General features: G+C 49.9%; 9 protein-coding genes across 9 annotated transcripts; 2 read left to right on the top strand and 7 right to left on the bottom strand.

Moving 5' to 3' along the window:
• Positions 1 to 66: 66 nt before the first annotated feature.
• Positions 67 to 2,590, top strand: ASPVEDRAFT_125426 (acetoacetyl-CoA synthase; the record flags this gene model as incomplete). Its single annotated transcript, XM_040806273.1, has 4 exons — positions 67 to 180; positions 231 to 1,719; positions 1,817 to 2,157; positions 2,432 to 2,590. The coding sequence occupies 4 exons, from the start codon at positions 67 to 69 to the stop codon at positions 2,588 to 2,590; spliced, it is 2,103 nt and encodes a 700-aa protein (XP_040663573.1).
• A 263-nt stretch (positions 2,591 to 2,853) lies between these two features.
• On the bottom strand, positions 2,854 to 4,274 carry ASPVEDRAFT_430284 (Tim17/Tim22/Tim23/Pmp24 family protein). Its single transcript, XM_040812738.1, has 6 exons — positions 3,978 to 4,274; positions 3,799 to 3,914; positions 3,699 to 3,725; positions 3,413 to 3,626; positions 3,126 to 3,349; positions 2,854 to 3,053 (listed from the first exon to the last, which is right to left on the bottom strand). Exons 1-6 carry the CDS (start codon positions 3,990 to 3,992, stop codon positions 2,996 to 2,998), a joined length of 654 nt encoding a protein of 217 aa, XP_040663574.1. The 5' UTR covers positions 3,993 to 4,274; the 3' UTR covers positions 2,854 to 2,995.
• ASPVEDRAFT_37249 (rRNA-binding ribosome biosynthesis protein RPF2) lies at positions 4,271 to 5,599 on the bottom strand. Its single transcript, XM_040811426.1, has 2 exons — positions 5,500 to 5,599; positions 4,271 to 5,390 (listed from the first exon to the last, which is right to left on the bottom strand). Exons 1-2 carry the CDS (start codon positions 5,511 to 5,513, stop codon positions 4,406 to 4,408), a joined length of 999 nt encoding a protein of 332 aa, XP_040663575.1. The 5' UTR covers positions 5,514 to 5,599; the 3' UTR covers positions 4,271 to 4,405.
• Positions 5,600 to 5,767: 168 nt separating this feature from the next.
• Positions 5,768 to 9,136, bottom strand: ASPVEDRAFT_24740 (valine--tRNA ligase; the record flags this gene model as incomplete). Its single annotated transcript, XM_040809690.1, has 4 exons — positions 5,768 to 6,774; positions 6,834 to 8,840; positions 8,932 to 9,036; positions 9,106 to 9,136. The coding sequence occupies 4 exons, from the start codon at positions 9,134 to 9,136 to the stop codon at positions 5,768 to 5,770; spliced, it is 3,150 nt and encodes a 1,049-aa protein (XP_040663576.1).
• A 1,158-nt stretch (positions 9,137 to 10,294) lies between these two features.
• Positions 10,295 to 11,483, bottom strand: ASPVEDRAFT_124119 (casein kinase II subunit alpha/alpha'; the record flags this gene model as incomplete). Its single annotated transcript, XM_040806151.1, has 4 exons — positions 10,295 to 10,387; positions 10,443 to 10,862; positions 10,913 to 11,286; positions 11,369 to 11,483. 4 exons carry the CDS (start codon positions 11,481 to 11,483, stop codon positions 10,295 to 10,297), a joined length of 1,002 nt encoding a protein of 333 aa, XP_040663577.1.
• Positions 11,484 to 11,969: 486 nt separating this feature from the next.
• Positions 11,970 to 13,010, top strand: ASPVEDRAFT_79503 (ribonuclease P subunit p30 family protein; the record flags this gene model as incomplete). Its single annotated transcript, XM_040816702.1, has 2 exons — positions 11,970 to 12,045; positions 12,151 to 13,010. 2 exons carry the CDS (start codon positions 11,970 to 11,972, stop codon positions 13,008 to 13,010), a joined length of 936 nt encoding a protein of 311 aa, XP_040663578.1.
• Positions 13,011 to 13,301: 291 nt separating this feature from the next.
• Positions 13,302 to 15,826, bottom strand: ASPVEDRAFT_429757 (uncharacterized protein). Its single transcript, XM_040812720.1, has 2 exons — positions 14,144 to 15,826; positions 13,302 to 14,086 (listed from the first exon to the last, which is right to left on the bottom strand). The coding sequence occupies exons 1-2, from the start codon at positions 15,691 to 15,693 to the stop codon at positions 13,594 to 13,596; spliced, it is 2,043 nt and encodes a 680-aa protein (XP_040663579.1). The 5' UTR covers positions 15,694 to 15,826; the 3' UTR covers positions 13,302 to 13,593.
• A 569-nt stretch (positions 15,827 to 16,395) lies between these two features.
• Positions 16,396 to 17,604, bottom strand: ASPVEDRAFT_125148 (DUF3431 domain-containing protein; the record flags this gene model as incomplete). Its single annotated transcript, XM_040806246.1, has 1 exon — positions 16,396 to 17,604. The coding sequence occupies one exon, from the start codon at positions 17,602 to 17,604 to the stop codon at positions 16,396 to 16,398; it is 1,209 nt and encodes a 402-aa protein (XP_040663580.1).
• Positions 17,605 to 18,702: 1,098 nt separating this feature from the next.
• On the bottom strand, positions 18,703 to 21,154 carry hrdA (E3 ubiquitin-protein ligase HRD1; the record flags this gene model as incomplete). The annotated part of the gene is made up of 3 exons (XM_040816703.1): positions 18,703 to 20,904; positions 20,970 to 21,074; positions 21,131 to 21,154. 3 exons carry the CDS (start codon positions 21,152 to 21,154, stop codon positions 18,703 to 18,705), a joined length of 2,331 nt encoding a protein of 776 aa, XP_040663581.1.
• Positions 21,155 to 21,387: the final 233 nt, after the last annotated feature.

A 21,387-nucleotide genomic window follows, 5' to 3' on the forward strand; every position in this document is an offset into this window, starting at 1 on the left:
CTTATATTACATGAATTGCTTTTCTGCTTTTCCTGTTCTACGACCAAGTGCCCCCGACATAACGATATGGCCTCCGCAGAAGACATCCCCCGCAAGCTCTGGGAGCACCCCAACCCTAGGGCTACCCAGATGTGGGCGTTCAAGCAAAGCCTGGAGAAAGAGAAGGGTATCAGCTTGCCGGTGAGTCCGTTGGCTTCCATGAGCATGAGCATTATCTGACCAATATTAAGACCTACCATGACCTGCAAACCTGGTCGGTGAAGAATCGCGCTGCCTTCTGGGACTTTAGCTGGAAATTCTTCCCTATCATCTACGAAGGCTCTTACACTACTGTCGTTGATGAATCCGCTCGCATCGACAGTGTTCCAAGCTGGTTTGAAGGGGTTCGGCTGAATTTTGCTGAGAACATGCTTTTCACTGCCGAAAAGACACCAAACGGGTCTCATTTCATTACTACAACTGGAAAGGAGGACAGCAAAATCGTGGCGACCCAAGTCCGTGAAGGTGCCCTGGAGCCTGCTATCTCCATTACCTGGTCCCAGTTGAGACAACGGACAGGGAAAATGCTCCAAGCCCTCAAGGCCGCTGGCGTGACAAAAGGAGATCGTGTTGCCATTGTCGCTAGCAACAGCATCGACACACTGGTGGTCTTCCTGGCCACTACCGCTCTCGGGGCACTGTTCTCATCCGCCTCTACTGATACTGGTGTCAAAGGCATCCTTGATCGTCTTCTCCAGATCAAACCAAAATACGTGTTTTTCGATGACGCCGCCGTATACAACGGGAAGCAAATTGATCTGCGGCCAAAAATCATTGATGTTGTTAACGGCCTCAAGGAAGTTTCCGAGTTTGAAAGCTTAATTACTCTTCCTCGGTTCCCTGGCCGTCCAGTTGATGTGTCTGGTGTGCTCAAAGCCCGGCCTCTGGCGCAACTACTTGCAACTGCGCCATCCGACAAGCTAGAGTTTGTCCGTGTTGGGTTCCGCGATCCCTTCCTGGTAGCTTTCTCCTCAGGGACAACAGGGAAGCCAAAGCCGATAGTACACGGTGTCGGTGGCTACATCCTCAACTCGAATAAGGAAGCTCGACTACATCGTTGCCACAATTCAGAGTCGGTCACTCTCCAATACACCACTACTGGCTGGATCATGTACATGTCCGCCATATCAGGTTTACTATTTGGCGGAAGAACAATACTCTATGATGGAAGCCCCTTTATACCTGGTCCAAAGGTCCTTATCCAACTCCTAGGCAAATACAAAGTAACACACTTTGGTACATCCCCGCGTTACCTTCACGAGCTGCGCAAGAACGGCATATCTCCGCACAACGAAGAGGACCTCAGTAGTCTTGTCGGTGTTACAAGCACAGGAATGGTTCTCCCCGAATCCATTGCTGAGTGGTTTTACGACAAGGGATTCCCAGCTCGCGCGCAACTAGCAAATATTTCAGGTGGAACAGACCTGGCGGCTTGCTTTGGACTCGAGAACCCCCTCACCCCGCTCTATCTAGGCGGCTGCCAGGGTCTCCCACTTGGAATCGCAGTGGAAGTTTACGACCAAGCCGACGAAGGTGCCACTGGTGTAAAGGGAACCGCTACCCCCGATGGCGTCCCAGGCGAGCTCGTCGCAACAACAGCATTTCCAACAATGCCGGTTAAATTCCTCGGCGATGATGGCCCAAAGAAATACTTTGACTCCTACTTTGCCCGGTTTGACAGTAAGTCTACTTACCCACTCTAACCCTAATAGCCCTCCCCTACTATGTCATCCCCTCTACATTCTTGAAAGAATTTGAACTGACAAGTCCACACAAGACGTCTGGACCCATGGTGACTTCATCTCCATCCACCCAATAACGAAGCAAGTCTTCTTCCTCGGCCGCTCTGACGGGGTCCTCAACCCCTCAGGAATCCGCTTCGGCTCTGCCGAAATCTACAATGTGATTGAGACTCAATTCACAGATGAAATTACCGACTCGCTATGTGTCGGGCAGCGAAGGCCTCAGGACACTGACGAATCGGTCGTCCTGTTTTTGCTTATGCGGCCCGGGCATAGTCTTACGGCTGAACTTATAGGTCGTGTTAAGGAGGCCATTAAGAAGGCGCTGAGCGCGAGACATGTGCCGAAGTATATTTTTATGACGCCTGAGATTCCGGTATGTACCTTTATTTTTATTTTTTTATTTTATTTTATTTTATTTTATTTTATTTTATTTTATTTTATTTTATTTTATTTTATTTTATTTTATTTTATTTTATTTTATTTTATTTTANTTTTATTTTATTTTATTTTATTTTATTTTATTTTATTTTATTTTATTTTATTTTATTTTATTTTATTTTATTTTATTTTATTTTATTTTATTTTATTTTTTTTTTTTTTGACTTCCACTTTGGGTCGTGACGGGGAACATACTAATGAGTCTACAGACGACGGTGAACCTCAAAAAGGTTGAATTACCTGTGAAGCAGATTGTCTCTGGGAAGAAGATCAAAGCGTCGGGAACGCTGCTGAACCCGGATAGTCTGGAGTACTACTACCAGTTTGTTGATGTGGAGAGACTAGTTGAGCCAAAGAGTAAGTTATGAGTAACATTATAGACTTGCAAGAGCTGGGCACGGGAGGATATATTAGAGGGGCCCCCGTGGCGCCTGTATATATCTAGAGTATACGCCTCATATTCATTGGAATAGATTGATTGTATTGCCATTCTATCCGTCAGCCTGCCAGAGGGTGGGTGCCGGGCCTCTGATAATAATATCCATGGGCGTTTCAACACGCTGCCACATTGGCCGTTCCCGGTTTAAAATATGGAACGAAGTAACAATAATACAGGGTAACTTGAAACTGAGAACGAGTAGCACAGATCAAAGCCATAGAAAAACATGCGCCGATTCTATACGCCTGGCCCATAGTAGTAGAGGAAAAAAGAATAGCCCTAAGACTAAAGAGATATAGCATCAAGCGCCAGCGTGACAAGTTGAAAAAATCGTCTATTTGTTGTAGACTAGGAGGTTACGGAATGAGTCCCAGTGGTCTGAGTCGGCATATCTGAGAGCGGAGTTAGTAAGAAACGACGAGACCATTGCATTCGAGAGAAGCGAAATGAGTAGTGTGACATACATGTAAACCATGCTGCTTCGTAGACTCGACATCAATGTCTCCGGATGCCAGCGGAAGAGGTACATGACAAGCGCCCAGCTGACGGATGCGAAAACAGCCCAGGCATTGTTTTCGATACGTTTCCGCCCTTCAGGGCCGATGAGGTCTGAGAGAGGGTGCGCTCCGGGTTGGACGGAGAGCTTGGCGAAGCCGAGGACGACACGCGCGAAGATATAGATCACAATCTATCAAGCATTAACACATTATTCTCATCAATCTCAAACCAGCCGGTGTGCAATGCAATGTACCTGTTGCGTGACACTTGATTTATGTCGGCCAAAGACCGCATAGCCTCCCATCAACCCCGCAAAGAAGCTATCGTATTGCCCCTCCTTCCCGACACCAGCAGGATTGATATTGCGCAAGACGATCATGGAGCTCTTGTATATGAGGCAGAACACGGCGAGATTTCGAGCATGCTGTCGTGTAGCATTGAGCACTAGCTTGACCTTTTCCCGTATGCTAGATGACGTATGTTAGTGTATATTGCCGAGACCCCGTAATCTGGGTTATATTTCATGCAGGAAGCCTCACGTTCCAGAGCGGAATAGGAATATCATACTATATTAAAAGTCATTTGTGTTAGCGCAACTCAATTCCAGTGGCATCGGGACCATCATCACGTAGTACATACACCAGAGCATGCGGAAACCGCACTTTAGCACCGTAGACCGCGCCATTGCGAATACCCTTTAACAACGACAGGACCGGGGCGAGATCCGGGTTTGTAACGAGGGCGTCCAGCCGCGACTTGTAGGGCAATTAGCATTATTGTAGCCCGGCAATAAAAAACAGATTGCTTGAATACCCTACCACGAGAGCATCCATAGCCGTGTATAGCTGTTCGCGGATAACCTCGGCAGACTGAGTCGGAGCTGCGGCAGGTTCGAGTTCAGTTGGACCAGCGGATGGAGCCTGGGACAACAGGGATCATCGGGGGTTACAGAAGGTCGGAGTAGCGACCGGGAAGACGGAAGAGCTCTTTTTAAGGGAGAGGGACGAAGATAGGACTCGGCGTTGCGGGCGGCATTTTGCAGCAGCTTTGTATCCGCGCTGGGAGCGAAAAGATCCTCGGCATGTGAGCTGCAGCCGAGTCGACCACTAAACGTCATGTCACGTGTTTCATTGAGATACTGCGGTACTCTATACTATGGAGAATGCACTGACACCAATAACGCCTAGAATCAAGCCAGAATAGACAATACTTCAGTAGACTATCTCCATCACCCGTGCCCTGTCCTTCATTCGTGTCGGGCCCGTTTGGGCCCCTCGTCGTCCGATACCTCGTCCACATCCATCATCTCCGCATCTCCGGCCTCCTCGTCGGACTCAACGCCAGCTCTCCGCTTCAATCCCTTCATCTTCCTCGTCTGCAACCCACCCAGATCCTGCTTAGCCAGATGCACCCGACCGACCTTATCACCGATCAAGTCCATGCCGATATTCTTCTTGTTCTTGATCTCCTCGTTCGGTCTCTTGCCCTGCTTCATAGCCTCCTTCACAACGTCGCGAGGAGCCTCTTGAATACGTCCGATCTTGAAGTCAAACTTGGGTCCAATCTCTTCCAACTCCACGCGGGGCAGCTTATGTCCACTCCGCTTGGTCACGATCTTGTACCACCGTAGATGAATCACTGGCGCCAACCCCGACGTAGGCTCCTCCGCGCCAACCATCAGCGCATACTGTAGTCCCTCGACGTCGATTTTGTCGCTGGTCTCGCCCTTGAACAGATCCACAAGCATGCTCTTCACCATTGCATGTGTTGTAGATGTCGAATCCTCCCACGCACTGCCTGAAAATAGCATCAACGGCCGGAGCCCGACACCGATGTGCATAGCGAGCCTGTTCATCTCGGGAATTTCCTCGCCGCCGGGGTTAGGGAGGAGTAGCAGTTCACACATGTCGAGAACCTTGGAGTCGAAAATGCGCACGAGCGTCAAGCAATTAGGCCGTTTCTTGTTGCTACTACCGAAAACAACCATACCGCAGTCATTCTTGTTGGCCAGGAATTCGATACTCTCGACGTTCTCGAATGGGTGGATGTTCTCATTTTTCTTGTGGAAGAGGACTGAGTGAGGTGCGGTGAGGGAATGGAAGGTCTTGAGGACGGTGTGGAGAGGCGCTGGACATTTTGACCCATGAAGTATTAGAGATCGCTTTGCACCTTCGACGAGTTGAGGCTCCTTGGCCTTGAGAATGCGCGCTGTGCGCGGGTTCTTGGGCTTTCTGCGGCAGAGATTTTCGTCAGTGGATGGTTGGTTCGAGTGTATCGCACACGGCAGGGGAAATAATGGGAAGGCAAAAGGTCCATATAGAGCGGTTTCAAATTACTTACACTTCTCGGAGCATTTTAAAGAGCCCAGTGTATGCTGTAGGGGTGAAGGTTGGTGATATCGGAAACTGATGCTGGTTCCTGTAAAATCGTTGGAAAAGTTTTGGCGGACTGGTCTTGGCATCGCTTATCGATAAAGGGTATCTAAACTTTAAATCTCTCCACGAAGCATAACTTTGAAAGGACAATTAATGGCTATGGAGTTTCCATATAAGAATTGAGATTCGTGGTCCCAGTAAATAATAAAATAAAATAAAATTTAATCCTATATCTACTCTAGTCGCAGCTTTTCGAATTCACGAATCTGCTCCTCTAACCGAGCAACCTCGCTCTCTGCATCTCGGAGCTTCTTCTCTTCATGCTCACGCACCTCAGGCTTCGCCTTCTCCTTCCATCCGGCGCCATTGATCAGAGTAGTTTGGCGGCGCACAGCCTCTTGCGCCTTGTTTAAGCTGGCTTTCCCCTTTTCTTCTTGTTCAAGGGCCACTTCTTTGGACACGCGAAGATAGACAGCAGCCTGAGAGCCAACAGCGGCGACCACGCAGCCAGATGGACGGGTGGTGTTTTCCGGTCCTAGAACACTAAGCTCACCGAGTGTTTTACCACCGAGGGACTTGACGATATGCAGTTCATCCGAAACGGTCTTGAAGCTAGTCGGGTCGTATGTCTGTACGATGATATCGCCCTTGGTCTTGACATCGTATTGGGCAAGAATCGATCGAACGGCCTTTGAGGTATTAAGAATGAGCTCGTAAGCAGTCTCAGCTGTAGAGTCATCAAATTCTGCCTTGTACTCAGGAAATCTGGCCTTCATTATTGAAATAGTGTTGTCACCAGGACGGCGAGGCAGGCGCTGCCATAATTCCTCAGTGACGAAAGGCATGATGGGGTGGATCATGGTCAGAGCACCCTCCAAAGCGGTATATAGAGTCTCCTTTGCAGATTGTTGCACTTCCTGTGGCAGCTCGGGAGCCAGGAGAGACTTGGAGTTCTCAATGAATACATCGCAGAGCTGGCTGTACCAGTATTGGTAGATCGTGGAAGCAGCAACGGAGAATTCACGGTCCTCCAGTGCCTTGTTTACCTCTTTAGCGGCAGTGTTAAACTTGTGCAGAATCCAGCGCTCGGAAAGAGACTCCTTTCCGGTCTTTGACGGTGTTGCCTGCGGCTTGAAGTCATCACCAAGCTTGCCCAGAACGTATTTGGTGGCCTGGTAGATCTTATTACAGAATCGGCGGTATCCATGAATGACCTGGACGTCGAATGCAATATCACCTCCTACAACAACGTGATTAGAAACATGGTCAATGCGTAAAATATTCTTCGGGTAAACATACCACCAGTCGTGTAAGACACAAGCGAGAAACGAAGAGCATCAGCACCGCACTCCGGAATACCCTTAGGGAATGCCTTCTTTTGATACTTGGTAGCGGTAGCAACCTCCTTTTCAGCAAGGTTTCCAAGAAGGAGTTTAGCATGAAGATCATCCAGCTTGATGCCCTCCATAACATCCAAAGGATCAATAACATTGCCAAGGGACTTCGACATCTTACGTCCCTCAGAATCCCGAATCAAGGAATGACAATACACCTCCTTGAATGGAACATTGCCAGTCATCTTGATACCTAGCATTATCATTCTCGCGACCCAGAAGAAAAGAATATCCCAGCCAGTTTCAAGAACAGATGTAGGATACAACTTCTCAAAGTCGTGGGTTTGACGAGGCCAGCCAAGAGTAGAGAATGGCCACAGTCCTGAAGAGAACCAAGTGTCTAGCACATCCTCATCTCTCTTGAGGGTGAATTTCATGCCAGGGAACTTGGCTTCAGCCTTCTTCTGAGCCTCCTCTTCGTTGCGGCCGGTGATCCAGAGGTTGCCATCGCTATCATCGCCTTCCTCGCCCTCAATTTGCACAAAGTAGGCCGGGGCTTGGTGGCCCCACCAAAGCTGTCGGGACAAGCACCAGTCATTGATGCCCCGTAACCAACGGAAATAGCTCTTTTCGGCTGATTCGGGTCTGATGATGATATCTCCATTTTCAACTGCCTTGATAGCGGGTTCAGCGAGGCTCTCCATCTTCATCCACCATTGAGGCTTAAGGATGGGCTCAATCACGTCGTTTGACTTCGCACAGCGAGGGATCTTCATGGGGTTGTTCTCCCACTTCACGTACAACCCCTTCTCTTTCAACATGTCGACGACCTTGTATCGAGCATCGAAGCGCTTCATGCCAGTGAATGGGCCAGCGTTCTTGTTGAAAGTACCATCGTCATTTAGGACAGAAATGAAATCAAGGTTATGGGCCTTTCCACGGTTGAAATCGTTAAAGTCATGAGCCGGAGTAATCTTCACGGCACCAGTACCGAACTCGGGGTCCACATCAGGGTCAGCAACGACGGGAAGCAAGCGGTCAATGAAGGGGTGACGAGCAGATTTGCCAACCAAATGCTTGTACCGCTTGTCATCAGGGTGGACGGCAATACCGCTATCACCAATCATGGTCTCAGGACGAGTTGTAGCAATTTCTATTCTCTCTTTCGTACCATCAATTTCGTAACAGAAGTGAGTCAAAACACCGAACTCAACCTTCTTCTCATATCCGGGTACATCAAGGAGCGTACGTCCTTCAACCTCCTTGTTTTCGACCTCGAGGTTGGACAGAGAGGTGTTGAGAGCCACACACCAGTTGACAAGACGATTAGCACGGTAGATAATGCCCTCCTCATGGAGACGGACGAAAGTTTCCGTGACAGCTGCGGACAAATTGTCGTCCATGGTGAAAGCCTCTCGAGACCAATCAAATGAGCCTCCTACTCTGCGCAGAGCATTGCCAATGTTGCCATGGTACTCGTGTTTCCAATCCCAAACTCTGTCTAAGAATTCTTTGCGGCCCAAATCGTGGCGTGTCTTCTTTTCCTTTTTCCACAGCATCTTCTCAACCACGCTTTGTGTCGAGATACCGGCATGGTCCATCCCAGGAAGCCACAGGGTAGTTTTACCCTTCATGCGCTGCCAACGGATCATAGTATCTTGGAGAGCATTGGTGAGAGCGTGGCCCATGTGCAGTGATCCAGTAACATTTGGAGGAGGAATTGGGATAACGAAGTAGCCTTCCGGCCTAACATTCCCATCGGGTCCAAATTCGGGTTTGAAGAGGTCACGTTCCTCCCACCATTGGTATCGCCCATCCTCAATAACCTTGGGATCGTAAGCATCGGTTGTCTTGTCCTTCTCGACCTTGTTCGCTTTCTTTTCTGCTTTGGGGGCGGCTGGCTTCGCTGCGGCCTTTGCCTGTTTCTCTTGGAACTTCTTCAACTTCTCGGCCTTCTTGCGTTCTCGTTCCACTATTCCAGGCGCAACCACGGTCAGTAACTGTGGTCATAACAACTATGATGCCAAAGGTGCCCATGACGTTTATTTTGGGAGGAGACCTACGTTCTTTCTCGCTCTTCACCTTGGGGGCGCCTGCGTCCTGGCCTGCGTTCTGTTGATCATTGGCCTGGGGAGAGGCGTCCACCTTGGGGCCTGTCGGCTCACCAGCTGTCAAAAGAAAAAAAAACAATTAGTCCCTGGATCTGACGACGCCCGGTCACCTGGGTAAAAGCCAACCTGGATTCATGGAAGCGGAGTCTTGAGCCATTCTGGAAAATGATCGGTAGATTGGAGGAGCAAGTCTCCTAGGCGCCGCTCGCGCCACGAATAGTCGGGTAAGTATCTTGACCACCGATGACTCAAACGGTGACAAAAGGTAAGGAGGGGGAGGGGTCGGAGGTTGTGGGAAATGCGGGCAAATTAAATTTCCCAGGCGCTGGACAGAGAGCGGAACGAATCAAGGCTGACAATGCGGGGCCCTGCAAGACTCCGCGGTAGCAGTACGATTGGGGGAGTATTGCGATCGAGTGGACAAGGGATGAATTATTAAATCATATTAAAAAAGTGCGGAAAGCTGCTCATTGGATGCGAGTTACTTCCTTTTGCGCTCTCGTTTTGCAGCGAAATGAGAAGCGCAATAAAAGTTCCGACGGCCAAAGCTTGTGCACGTGACTCATACCTTTATTGTCTTAAATACTCTTTTTTTTTTGGTGCTAGTCTTTCTATCAACGCCAAAGCATATGAGCAGAAGAGAAGCATGGTAATTGCATCAAATCATGAGTGTATTATATGGCCGCCAAGCTAAACCCCACGCCTTTCAATGATCATAAAGTGTGTATGAACGTCCGAACAGCTGCAATAAAACCACAAGGGGAAAATGAGAAACAGAAGAGGGATAATGAGAGTTCAAAGATGTAGAGAGGAGGTGTAAAGTCGAAACAGTAGGTGGAATCCCATCAACACCAGTCCACACTATTCACGAGAAGACCGGGTAATGAAAACAGACGCAAGCCCATCATGAAGAAAATTCGATTGCGCAGAATACACATGGAAACGATGTCCCAGCCCCATTGTACCACAGTATTGCCACACGCTCAATGCGCCAAGAGTAGGGGGCCGAAATGGGTTCAGTGCCCAGCATATAGTATGTAAGTGAATGTCATTTATTTGGTCGTTGTCGTTGGCGTCGTCTCCGCCCGTTTCCGTCAGTCGTTGAGCCCCCGGCATTTTCAAGTTTGAAGGGTCACACCACCACACTGTGAACCTTCGCAGGTAACTTGTTTCTCCGATGCACATGGACCGAACCGAAAATACTGTACCAAGATTCCTTTATGGTTGTCGTAGAATCAATGTAACCATCTGGATTAGTCTAGGCAGCGAAGCATTACTGGAGCAAGACAACGTCGTCAGCAATCCGGGAAGTGACTCATGAGGACGTGTTGCTTCGGTTAGCCGCTTCCTCAGCCCGGATCTGTGCAAAATAAGGGTGCGCCATGGCTTCCTGGGCAGTAAGGCGTTCCTGAGAGAATGTCAGCGGGAAGATTTTCAACGAGATCTTGTAGTTGGACTCTTACAGCGTGGTCATAACGTAACAGTTTGTCCAAGAAATCTATCGCCTCGTCGCTGATAAAGCGTTGGTTTTCCGAGTTGACGAACGACTGCCAAGGCTTGCGGGGGAAGCGAGAGAGTATTTCGTCATACTGAGGATCTAGTTCGATCTCATATTTGTCCAGATATTCAAACAGTTCCTCGGTCCCGAGAACCTTGGCAATCTTTACCAGTTGATCGGAGTTGCTGTTTCCATGGAAGAATGGTTCCTTGCGGAAAATCATCGAAGCAAACATAGCGCCGAGCGACCACATATCCAAGGAGTAATCATATTCTTGGAAATCAACCAGTAGCTCAGGTCCCTTGAAGTACCGCGACGCAACTCGCACGTTATATTCCGTTCCTTTGTGGTAGAACTCGGCGAGACCCCAGTCAATTAGGCGGAGCTAAGAAGAGTCAGAGAAGATTTCCCATGAGATAGAGAATCACAACACACCTTTCGCTTATCATGGTCAATCATGACATTGTGAGGTTTCACATCCCGATGCATAATTCCCTTGCTGTGGCAGAAATCCAGGGCCTTCAGAAGCTCGTAGACATAGAAACGAACATCGTAGTCGGAGAAACGCGGGTAAAGCGTCCGGAAGTCGGTATTGTTAACGTATTCAAAAACCAGACTAGGCGTCTTGCTTTGGTTGTCGCGAACCACATCGAGTAAGGCCACCACATTTGGCCCACCTGCCAGGTTCTGGAGAATCTTGATCTCACGCTTGATCTTCTTCTTCTTGACGGGTTTAAGGACCTTGATGACACATTTCTGGTAGTTGACAATGTTGATACCTTCAAACACTTCCGAGTATTTCCCGCGGCCTGTAAAGGTAGACAGTTAGCATGTCAGGTGTCCAGCGCAAGACTCTGGAAATACCGGAGGTTGTGAAATAAGGGTACTAACCGATTTTGCGGACCACCTCGTAGTTCTCAAGAACACCCCAGGAGATATTCACACTGTCATAGTCCCAATAGGACCGTGGCATATGCTTATTGACATCAGCGTAGACGCGCGCCATGGTGATGGCGGCCGAAAAGCAACGCGGGAATCAAGCCCACAATAGGATATTGAGACTGATGAAAAGCGGCGGGGTTGGTGGGACGGTGCGTTGAAGTGGCCGGGAATCGCGCGAAAAAAGCAACACAAATTGAAGAGACAGACAGCAACAGCTGCGGGGAGAATGGCAGACTGAACGATTTGGTAAGAGGCAGCCGTGCTATTGCCCTGAACAGCCACTGGACAGAAACCTGTTGGGCTCTTTCAACCTGTGCTGCTGATAATGCGGATTGGCCAAGAAGTGTCGCTCCGCCTTGCGAGTCACGGGATCAGTGGCTTCCTGTCATGGAACGATAGATCGGCTTGGGTCGGACTAATATTAATACGGCGGATTTTGGCTTTCCTTTCTGGGACAGTTCGAGCGAGCTCTACTTCTTCCTCATCGCCGGAGGACAAGGAGACGATAGTTGCGACTGGTGCTGGGCCTTTAAAGCTCTGACTCTTTGCGATGTTCTATGACCTGAATGTACCCTACAGCCCAGGTGATCCTGAGGCCTCCGCAACACTAGACTTCCTTGCCGAATGTATGTCACTTTTACTTTTTCTTTAACCCACACCCGAAGCCACACGACCAGCGGGCTATTTTCCAGGTTTAATATGGGCACATGAAGGGCTAACCTGACAGTTAGTGGGTTACACGACGGTCGCTCTTTCGCAGACGATTACTGGGAAACTTCCCCCAAATCCTACTCCTCCGGCGCTTCCCAGCGACATTCCAAAAGGTCTTTCCGTCCTCACGCGCCTCAACTTGCCCCTCTCCGATCCTGCACAGAATCAGCGCCTCACCAGTATAGCTCAAGCTTACGACTTGATTGCCCTACGCCCAAGTAACGAGAAAGCGCTATTGAATGCTTGTACCAATGCAGAATGCGACATCATTTCCCTGGATCTGTCCGTCAGGCATCCCTATCACTTCAAGTTTAAGATGCTCTCGGCTGCCATCGCGCGCGGTATCCGCTTTGAGATATGCTATGGACCGGGAATCACAGGAAGTGGACTAGAAGCACGCCGGAATCTCATCGGTAACGCAATGTCCTTGATCCGCGCAACCCGCGGGCGGGGCATCATCGTGTCAAGTGAGGCCAAGAAAACATTAGGTGTGCGGGCTCCGTTCGATGTGGTCAATCTAGCATGCGTGTGGGGCCTGTCACAGGAACTTGGTAAAGAGGCGATATGTGCAGAATCAAGAAAGGTCGTCGCTCTAGCCCAGCTAAAGCGAACCAGCTGGCGCGGTATTATCGATGTTGTTGATGGTGGACAAATACCTCCCCCGAAGTCAAATGCTCTTGCAGCCGGCGCGAACAGTACTGGACCCAAGCCTAAGACTGAGAGCAACGGTGACAACTTGAAAAGGAAAGCATCTGTTGGTGCAGAGCCAGACGCAGATGCTGCCGATAAGCCTCTTTCTAAGCGCGAGATGAAACGTCGAGCCAAGAAAGCTCGATTAGAGGCAGCCCTAGGAGGCTCCGACGCATCTCCAGCAACTTGAAGGACATAATTCAGCCATATTTTCCACTTACAGCAACTCAAAAAGGGTTCGAGCGGTTCTATCTATTAACTCCCCGTCCGTGGTGGAATAGTTCACATCCGCCGAAACAGTGGCTAAGCAAGAGCAATATTTCTTTGTCTTGCAGTGCTCGGCTATTGTTGTTACAACTTAGTCAACTATATGTGACATACCTAGAAATGCTCAGGCGATCCTCAAGACCAGAAGACTCGCGGGTTTGGAGGACCAGCTACCCAGCCTGCCTCTACTCCCGGCCAATCCTTCCCGCCGCGCAACATTGCCAATGCAGAGTTTTGCCACAGCATCTCGCAGAGAGTTGTCCAACAGGGGGCGATGGAGTCGAAACTTTGAGCTCTCTAGGTGTACAGCGAGGTTAAGAAGAGCAAGGATATACTAATTGAACTTGGTCATTTCTACACTATATAAACCTCAATTCTTTCACAAGGGATAAAAAAGAAGTTAATAGACACAACACGAAATTGGAATTATAGTGTTTTAAAATAAAAAATGGTAATGGGTATAATTGTAAGCTTTATACGAAGACAGTATGTTTGGCAAATGTCTGCTACGAATTTTCGATGTCAACGAGAACCTTCAACTCGCCATCCATCCAGTCAACTTTCTCTGCCGCCAATAGAGCGAGCGTCCAGTCACTATCATTCTCCACGACGGTAAGTCCTTCTGGCAGCCAAACTCTAAACCTCCACCCGATGGATGCATTCCAGGAATTGGGATCCGCGTCAGGGTCCGATGGGATACCAGGAAGTTCACCAGCAAATCTGCGGGACAGAAGTTGTTTCGCATTTGCAATATCAGGACACTGACTGGTGGGTATATCGCAAGATGGGAGAATACGCTTCCCGTTCCGTAGGATGTTTATACGTAGATGGAGAGGCAATGCAGAGGGAGGATTTGTGCTAGGGGTGTCATTTGAACTCGAGAAGGTCAGGGGCGGCATAGGCTGAGTTTGAGGCAGTGGTGTATGCTCTTGGACGCCTTGTTTCACAGCTATGTTATCTCGAATAACACGCGAAACATCACGCGTAATGCTGCTTGCACTGTAGAAATAATAAAGTTAGCGGTTTGATATACAAAACAGTAGGATTCAAACTTACAATTCGTTCCTGGCAGGACGTTCCGCACCTCCACCGATGCGCCATCGTAAATCTGATGTGCTGTCTGAACTGAGAATACGTCCTACATTGTCGTCTTCACAGTCTGGGGTACAGTTGTAGTCTCCACCGTGGACGACTTGGTAATGGCTATCAACTGCCGCCACGAGACCCCGCCAATCCCCTAGTTGCAATCCAGAAAGGGACCATAGATTGTCAAGCTCGTAGTTTTGGTTATATGTATCATACGACTTCGATATTGAATTCCAGTCGTTAGTATAACCGTCGAGGAAAAGGTCAGTAAGACCCAAGTCTGTGGCCTGCACAGTTGGTTCCGCATGAGGCGGCGGTGGCGGCGCCGCTGGTAGAGGGTGCTGAACAGAGCTATACCCCTGCGGAAGCTGGTGGTGCGCCTGCATCTGAAGGTGATCCTCGGACGGGAATTTAGGTGGGCTAGCGCTGTGAAAGTCTTGGATGCTGTCTTCTGTCTTACGCCTTCTGCGTAAGTCCACGCCGCCCTTTCTGGTTTCGACAGCGTATTGTCGTTGACGTTCATTCGTGACCATGCGCCTCAACAACGGGATAACAAGCGCAATTATCTTCTGCTGGTCTCTAGGCCAGACGTATGTTCGTGGTGGCATGCCCTCGTTAACCACGTGCTCACCAAAGAACCGCGGGCCATTGCCCTCAACCTCGAGAAAGTGGCGCACACAGTTCCATAATCGTAGCTTGACCATCTCTGTATCTCCTTTTCCACGTTGACCCACGCAGTCGCGGCGCTCCGGGTGTCTATCATCCAACATGTATCCTTTGGCTGCTGCCTGTAAATGCAAGAAGTTCTCCGGCGATAACTCAAGCGACGTGAACATTTTTGACATTGGCGGCCGCGTATACTTCTTGTTGGTTGAAGGTTGTCGAAATAGTGCTGCTGCAGAGTGCAAGCCAACAGCGCGCGCTTCAGCAAGCGATTGCGGTGGAGTATCGCGAATCTCCAGGTCCTCGCCACTGTAAGGATTCGCATGATGACTGGCATGTTGAGGCTGATGTTGGTGTTGCGGTTGACCCTGGTGCGAGCCAAGTCCAGCACTTGCAGCAGCCAAAGCCGGATCTAGTGCATCCTCGTTTCTCTTTCGCTTCTTCGTTGCCGTCCGAACCAATCCTGATGATTGGTTGTGTTCATTGCCAGACGTTGACCCGGGACCGCGGTATTGCCGCCCGCTGGCCATCCCCGCGTAGCCCCCATCACCAAATCCATCATCCCCTAATTGCATATCAGACGTGTATCCCTCAATATGGTGCTGGTTCCCGGCTGCGCCAGCTGCTGCTGCGACCGCGGCCGCGGCTGCCCACTCGGACACATCTTGATCCGCCGCCGCTGTGGCTGCCTCTACCAATCCAGCAAGCTGATTCTCGCTCGGTGCATACCCACTTGTCGCGATGTGGGTGTTTTGATCTGTATTCGAGGAAGCCGGCGGTTGATTGTTGGTGAATTCGCCCGACGATGTGGGTTGAGGGTGTTGCTGGTTCGAAGGAGCTGTAGACGTCATGACCATCGCGATTTTTTTGACGAAATGCGAGCGTCGCGACGCGTTACAGTTTAGTATATTTCGCCGAAGTCAATCTTTCAAAGGTTATCGCAGGCAGCCGACTCGGTCAGTGCACGAACGCTAATACCGACTCCGATATACGAACACCTGTGGATGGATAACACGTCCGCGCCGGCTATTTAGGCCCTCCAGGGGCAGGAAAAAGTGCCTGCGCCGTCGCTGTTCGACGGACTTAGGATATAGTTGGCTATCTGAGGGTTTTCAAGTGTATATCAAGGTATGGAGATTCGGAGAGCCGCGATAGTTCGATCAATCAGATGGCGCGACGAGGCTGTTTGTGTAGTTTGGAGGATGGACAGACAGTGCAAACTTTTTGGCATTTGCCCGATGAATGGAGCTCCGCCGCTTTGATTAATGGGGAAAGTCGGTCCGTGGTATTCACGTGACATTTGTAAACGTCATTAGTCATTCAAGATACGACAGTAAGAAAGCTTGCTTAAATCGGAGACAGGGTGGTTTCTTTAAAGTCAATTCGTCGTTTCAAATATTCAATTTGGAGCCTGCCAAACTCTAGACTATCTGCAGCAGATGTCGGTATATCCAATGCCAAATGGGTCGTAACACGGAAATCACATACATAGATCAAGGACGCCAACTTTCCAAAGATAGAAATATACAAAAAGCATGCGGAGAGACAAAACCTGTCCTTTATGCAATACCCGTTATCTTATACCGAGAATTGGAGTTCTCTCCACGCAGCGTAGCATTGCGGAACATCTCATCCTTCATCTCCACCTTCTTCGCGATTAGCTCTTCGAGTTCGATATCACGTCCAGGTTCGGGGAATTGCAGGTGACTCTTCTGTCCGAGCGTACCACGGCGTCGAGCAGCTTCAACCACAGCAGTTCGACTGTGCCAACGTCTAAGCTCATCCTCGAGGGACTCACGTTCCGAGTCCATGTTTCGAAACGCACTATATTCATCCCCGTCATTGAAGCAGATTCCATACCCGTCACAGAAGCACACGTGTTCTTCCGCGCATACCACGTTCTGGCCGGTAAAAACAACGTGCCAAAGGTATTCCCAGATACGACCGGAGATGAAATCGCTCAATTCCGTGCGGAGAACCCAGTCTCGGTAAAAGACAAAACGTGATCGAGGAATGGCAAGAACGCGGTCACGCGAAACAGCAAATTGGGCGCAACATGGTTGAGCGAGCACGTCTGGAATAGGGAAGTCCGGAAATATCTCTCCCCAGGATCTGGCGAGCAGGATTTCCTCTTGTTTGCTCTCGTCTTCTTCCAGAGTCCCGGGATGCATCCAGTCAGGACAACCAGGCCCCCAGCCGCAACGCAAGTTCATGTAGCCTTCCCTAATGACTCGCTCTGGGCGCAACCGCTTCAAAACCTCAGCGGAGTTCCCGTCCAAAAGGTCGTCGTTATGCCATGCGAATTGGTGTGAGTGCATGAATGCGATTATGTCCGGTAGTTTGTCGTAGTGTTCGATGAGGTAGCTCAAATAGACCATTACCTCATGCCCTTTATTCTTTGGTGGGTGCAGAGCTGCAGAGGGGTCATCAACGACGTATATAGCGGTATCCCAACCTGGAATCTCTGAATCCATCCATGAGACATCCTCATAGCTTGTCCGCGGCACCACCAGTGTTTTTGTATACTCGTAATCATCGGGTCTGATAGCTCCCGGGCTAAATTGAGGGCGAGGAGCGTACGGGACCTTCGGTACTTCACTGATATTGAAACGACCGAACGGAGTTGGCGATGGCTTAATTGCAAGATCACCTAAACCAACAGCTTGTGACATTTCCTTCCATTGTTTGGAGCAAACATAGAGACCCCATAGACAAAGGAGGAAAAAGCTGAGGCCGATGAGGGGAACGAAACGCCGCGTTGGCGCCATGAGTCGAATTGAATGTGATGTATTTGAGGATAAGGGAGAAGTAAGTATGCTATAGAGGGAGTGCCAAACGGTCAGCACGACGAACGATTAATAAATGAGCAACGATAAATTTCGTCAATCTATCGTAGTACAGGCGGTAGAGGCATAAGGAAATTCATGCGTGCTGAGGGAACGACACTTCGCGCCATGCTTCCGAGTGCCATGCGACCAAACTTACAACTTTTTTTTACTTAGATTGAGTATAATCGAATCGCATTGTCAACCCTGGGACTGATAGGGAAGTTTGACGCTGTGGCTGTCTCAGCGCAGAGTCGAGGGAAAGAAATCCGCCTGGGGTAGCCTGCTCACGAAGTGTCAAGTGTCCACTGCGCTGTCAAGTGTGGACGGGACCGGGTGGTTACGCAACGGTCCTGAAACAGGCGCGCTGACGGGGGAGCGGGCGTCGGGCGGAGGCGGTGCTGCAACCTTGCGACCGAAATAGAACGAGAGAGCTGAACGTAAGTATGAGCTAAACCCGGGGAGTTGACAATATCTGAAGGCTGTAAAGTAGTGTAGAATGTGAATGCAAGTCAATTGTCCACTCAACAGTGCTGCGAAGAATGTTCAACTGATGAGGTCGCTGGGACACCACGAGCCTGAGCAGAGAACATCTGCTGAAGGGCTGAAACGCAAGACCTCAACTCCCACTGAGAGATCAGCACAGACTTACGAAGCCATCCCGCGGTGTGATTGGATTTTGGACCAGACGATCCCCCTGATATCCATCCGGCCATATTGAATCCGCCAATCGACTGGGTCGATGACGGGGGCGAGGGTCGCACTTAAAAAGGCTTGAGGCAGGGACTACGTAAGACAGTTTTTCTTACTTAAGCCACCCGGGATTCTTATTTCGTCTACATAGTATGCTAGGCATGCCATGCTATTTCCCTCCATTAAAAGTCAATCGAGGCGAGACTCGGTTTCCCTGGTAATTGCACTATGCTCGTGGTATATCTTAGTTCACATCTATGTACAGTCAAGCATCCAACAAAAAATCTGGGCCCAGAAAAAAGGGGGGACAAAATAGAAGGACGCAGAAGAGGCAGTGTGCAAGTTATGTCATGATCGTGTCTCATCATCTGCTACATCTTCTACTGTAGCCATTCGCGCCTTTCCCTTGGACGGTGATTCTGATGTCTCGGTTTCAGTGGGTGACTCCCCACCGTGCTCAAGCCTGTGAGGCTCAGGTTGTGTGTTACTTGAAGTAGCTAAGCTACTCGCCATCTCGCTCTCCGCACTGAGATCGGTCCACTGCTGAGAGAGAGGTTCAGTACTGGGATCTGCCGTGAGTGGATTGGATTCCGATCTCCAATTTGGTGGCTCCGAAGGCTGGGGAGTGGATGAGGCCGCGGCATCGTTACTACCACTCAGTCCTCGACTTAAAGCGTCCGCGCGGAACTGTGAACTGGACACATCATCGGACGCTGGTATGGCAGGCGCGGACTCCGGTGAAGTTGGATCCGCAATGTTGTTCAACGATCTACTCGTTCCTTGTTGGGCAGAGTGGAGAGGAACCAGGGACCAGCCTTGGGGAAGAGTCAACCCCTCAGGAAGACGGGAGTCTCCGGATCCCATAGACGGTGTCCCCGGATCAGAAACAAATTGATGGCGCGTCGTGCCGGGTGATGTAGAAGGTATTGATAAAGAAGGGCTTTGGGGAGTGTTGTTCTGGGTATGTGTTTGTTGGGACTGCAGGGTACGAAGGCGCTGAAGCTCGGTCTGCAATAGCCTAACCAGGTTCAGCTGATCAGCCGTAACACGAAGGCCATTTATCTCATTTACGATGTGCTGCTCCATCTGTAGTAGCTGGTTTTGCAGGTTGGGCACACTTGACGTGGCCGTCGGTACCCCTTGGGTTGCGGTCGGTGCAGGCGGTGGTTGTGGAGGTCGTCCAAATCCAAAGCCAAAGCCAATTTGTCTGGCACCAGCAGGATTAGCGTTATTAGCAGGCTGCCAGGGTGCGTTACCCTGATGAATCTGCTGATGGAGGTTGTTGAAAAGGTCTCCCCTTCCTGCACCAAAGCCAATTCTGAACGGACCAAACTGGTAAATTCGAGCCCTGGGAACACCATCCGCAGGTCCGTTTCGGTCGATGGCTTGGTTTCCTGGCGGCAAATTCTGCTGTTGGCCGACACCACCGTTCCCTTGGCCTGGATTTGCCCCAGCGGCCCCTGGGGTACGAGGAGGCGCGATGACTGGTCGTCTGCATGTCGGGCAATTCTGCTGTCTTTCCAGCCAACTTCGGAGGCAAGAGAAATGTAGAATGTGGCCACATGGGAGTTTCTTGGGGCGTAATCGTTCGGAAACTCGTGCAGCCGGTCCATCTCCAGGCTGCCAGGCGGTCATCTCCTCCCGGCAAATGATGCACACCTCTTCCCTTGCGACTTCCTCGGCGGTGGCGTCTGGGTATCTCTCGTTCATATCACGAGTGGCGTTTCGGTATCGCACGAAATCCATAATTCGCCGACCAAATGAGCGTATGGTGACCACCACATCCCGAAGAATATGGATGGGCAGACCGTAGAAAGTAAAGAGTATAAAAAAGAAAGACAGATAAACAGTAAGTTTGAGGAAATCGGTGAGAAGATCCAAATAGAAAACCCAGCGCCCTTTTTCCTCCCAGCCTGGGATGTCAAGTTCCATCTCATTGATGTCATCCTCATTTGGTAGATCGGGGGTTGCGGTGTGATCTTCAGATGCCGCATGCTCTGCTTCAGCCTGCTCGCGAGAAGCCCTGATCTCCTGGCGTCGTTCCTCGACGCGGGTTTTCAACTGTTGGTGATTGACGTAGATTTCCACAAGAGAAATCGAATACCTCGCGGCAGTTGAAGACGAGATGATTGTCAGCACGGCGAATTCAAAACCGAACATCACCATCATGTCCGGACGCGCTTGCTCGAGAACGGTGTCAATGCAATATTTCAGCATGAACATGTTGAATAAGACAGATAGTAATAAGGAGGCCGCCAATCTGGTGTGAAACAGGAAGGGGTTCGCGGGGGGCTGCTGTTCGAGAAACTCCACACGGCCTTCCCCAATCCAGCCCCAGACCTTTCCAACGAGCAGGGACACAAACATGACCAAGAACCAGGCCCCGAGTTCTCCCCGAAATATCGTCATAGCCAAACATGTCTCCGTCACGGCAAACCACGCTTTCTCATAAAGTTGCTCTGTTTCGATGGGTCGGAGGGGGCCATAAAGCAGACGTTGGAGCCAGAAAAGCAGAAATCCAACAGCAAGGAGGCATACGTTCGTCAAGATCTAAAGGTAATCTCGGTCAGATATAAACGTCAAGGGGGAACGAACGCGGAGATAGGAAAGGTTACCATGAGATTGGCGCTGCTCTGGGAGAGATACACGCAAGCAGAATAGAAATTGGCCCTCTGATGAAGTGCTTTCAAAAATACACCACTCGCCAGAGCCACCGAGGCCTAAAGAAGAGTCAGTATAAGCTCGAGAAAAGCATCGTGTGCTCCGAAGCGCATACCCCAGCATAGGCAGCGAACCTCATGATCGCGAGAGAGCGGGCGAGAAGCCCAGAATCATTGACAAAGTCAAGATATGAGAAGTTGAGGTCACTTCAAATCAAGCATTGACAGGATTCGTGGGTCCTCAAGAAGAGAAAGATGGGAAATACGATAAGGATAGCGTGGACAGTTAAATGTTAAGGCGGTCGTTGCCGTTCCTGTTCTGGAATCTGGACAGCTATACGGATACAGTTGCCTCCGCCCGTGTCTTACGTCA

The sequence above is a fragment of the Aspergillus versicolor genome (genome assembly GCF_001890125.1).
Source record: "Aspergillus versicolor CBS 583.65 unplaced genomic scaffold ASPVEscaffold_2, whole genome shotgun sequence".
NCBI lineage: Eukaryota > Fungi > Ascomycota > Eurotiomycetes > Eurotiales > Aspergillaceae > Aspergillus > Aspergillus versicolor.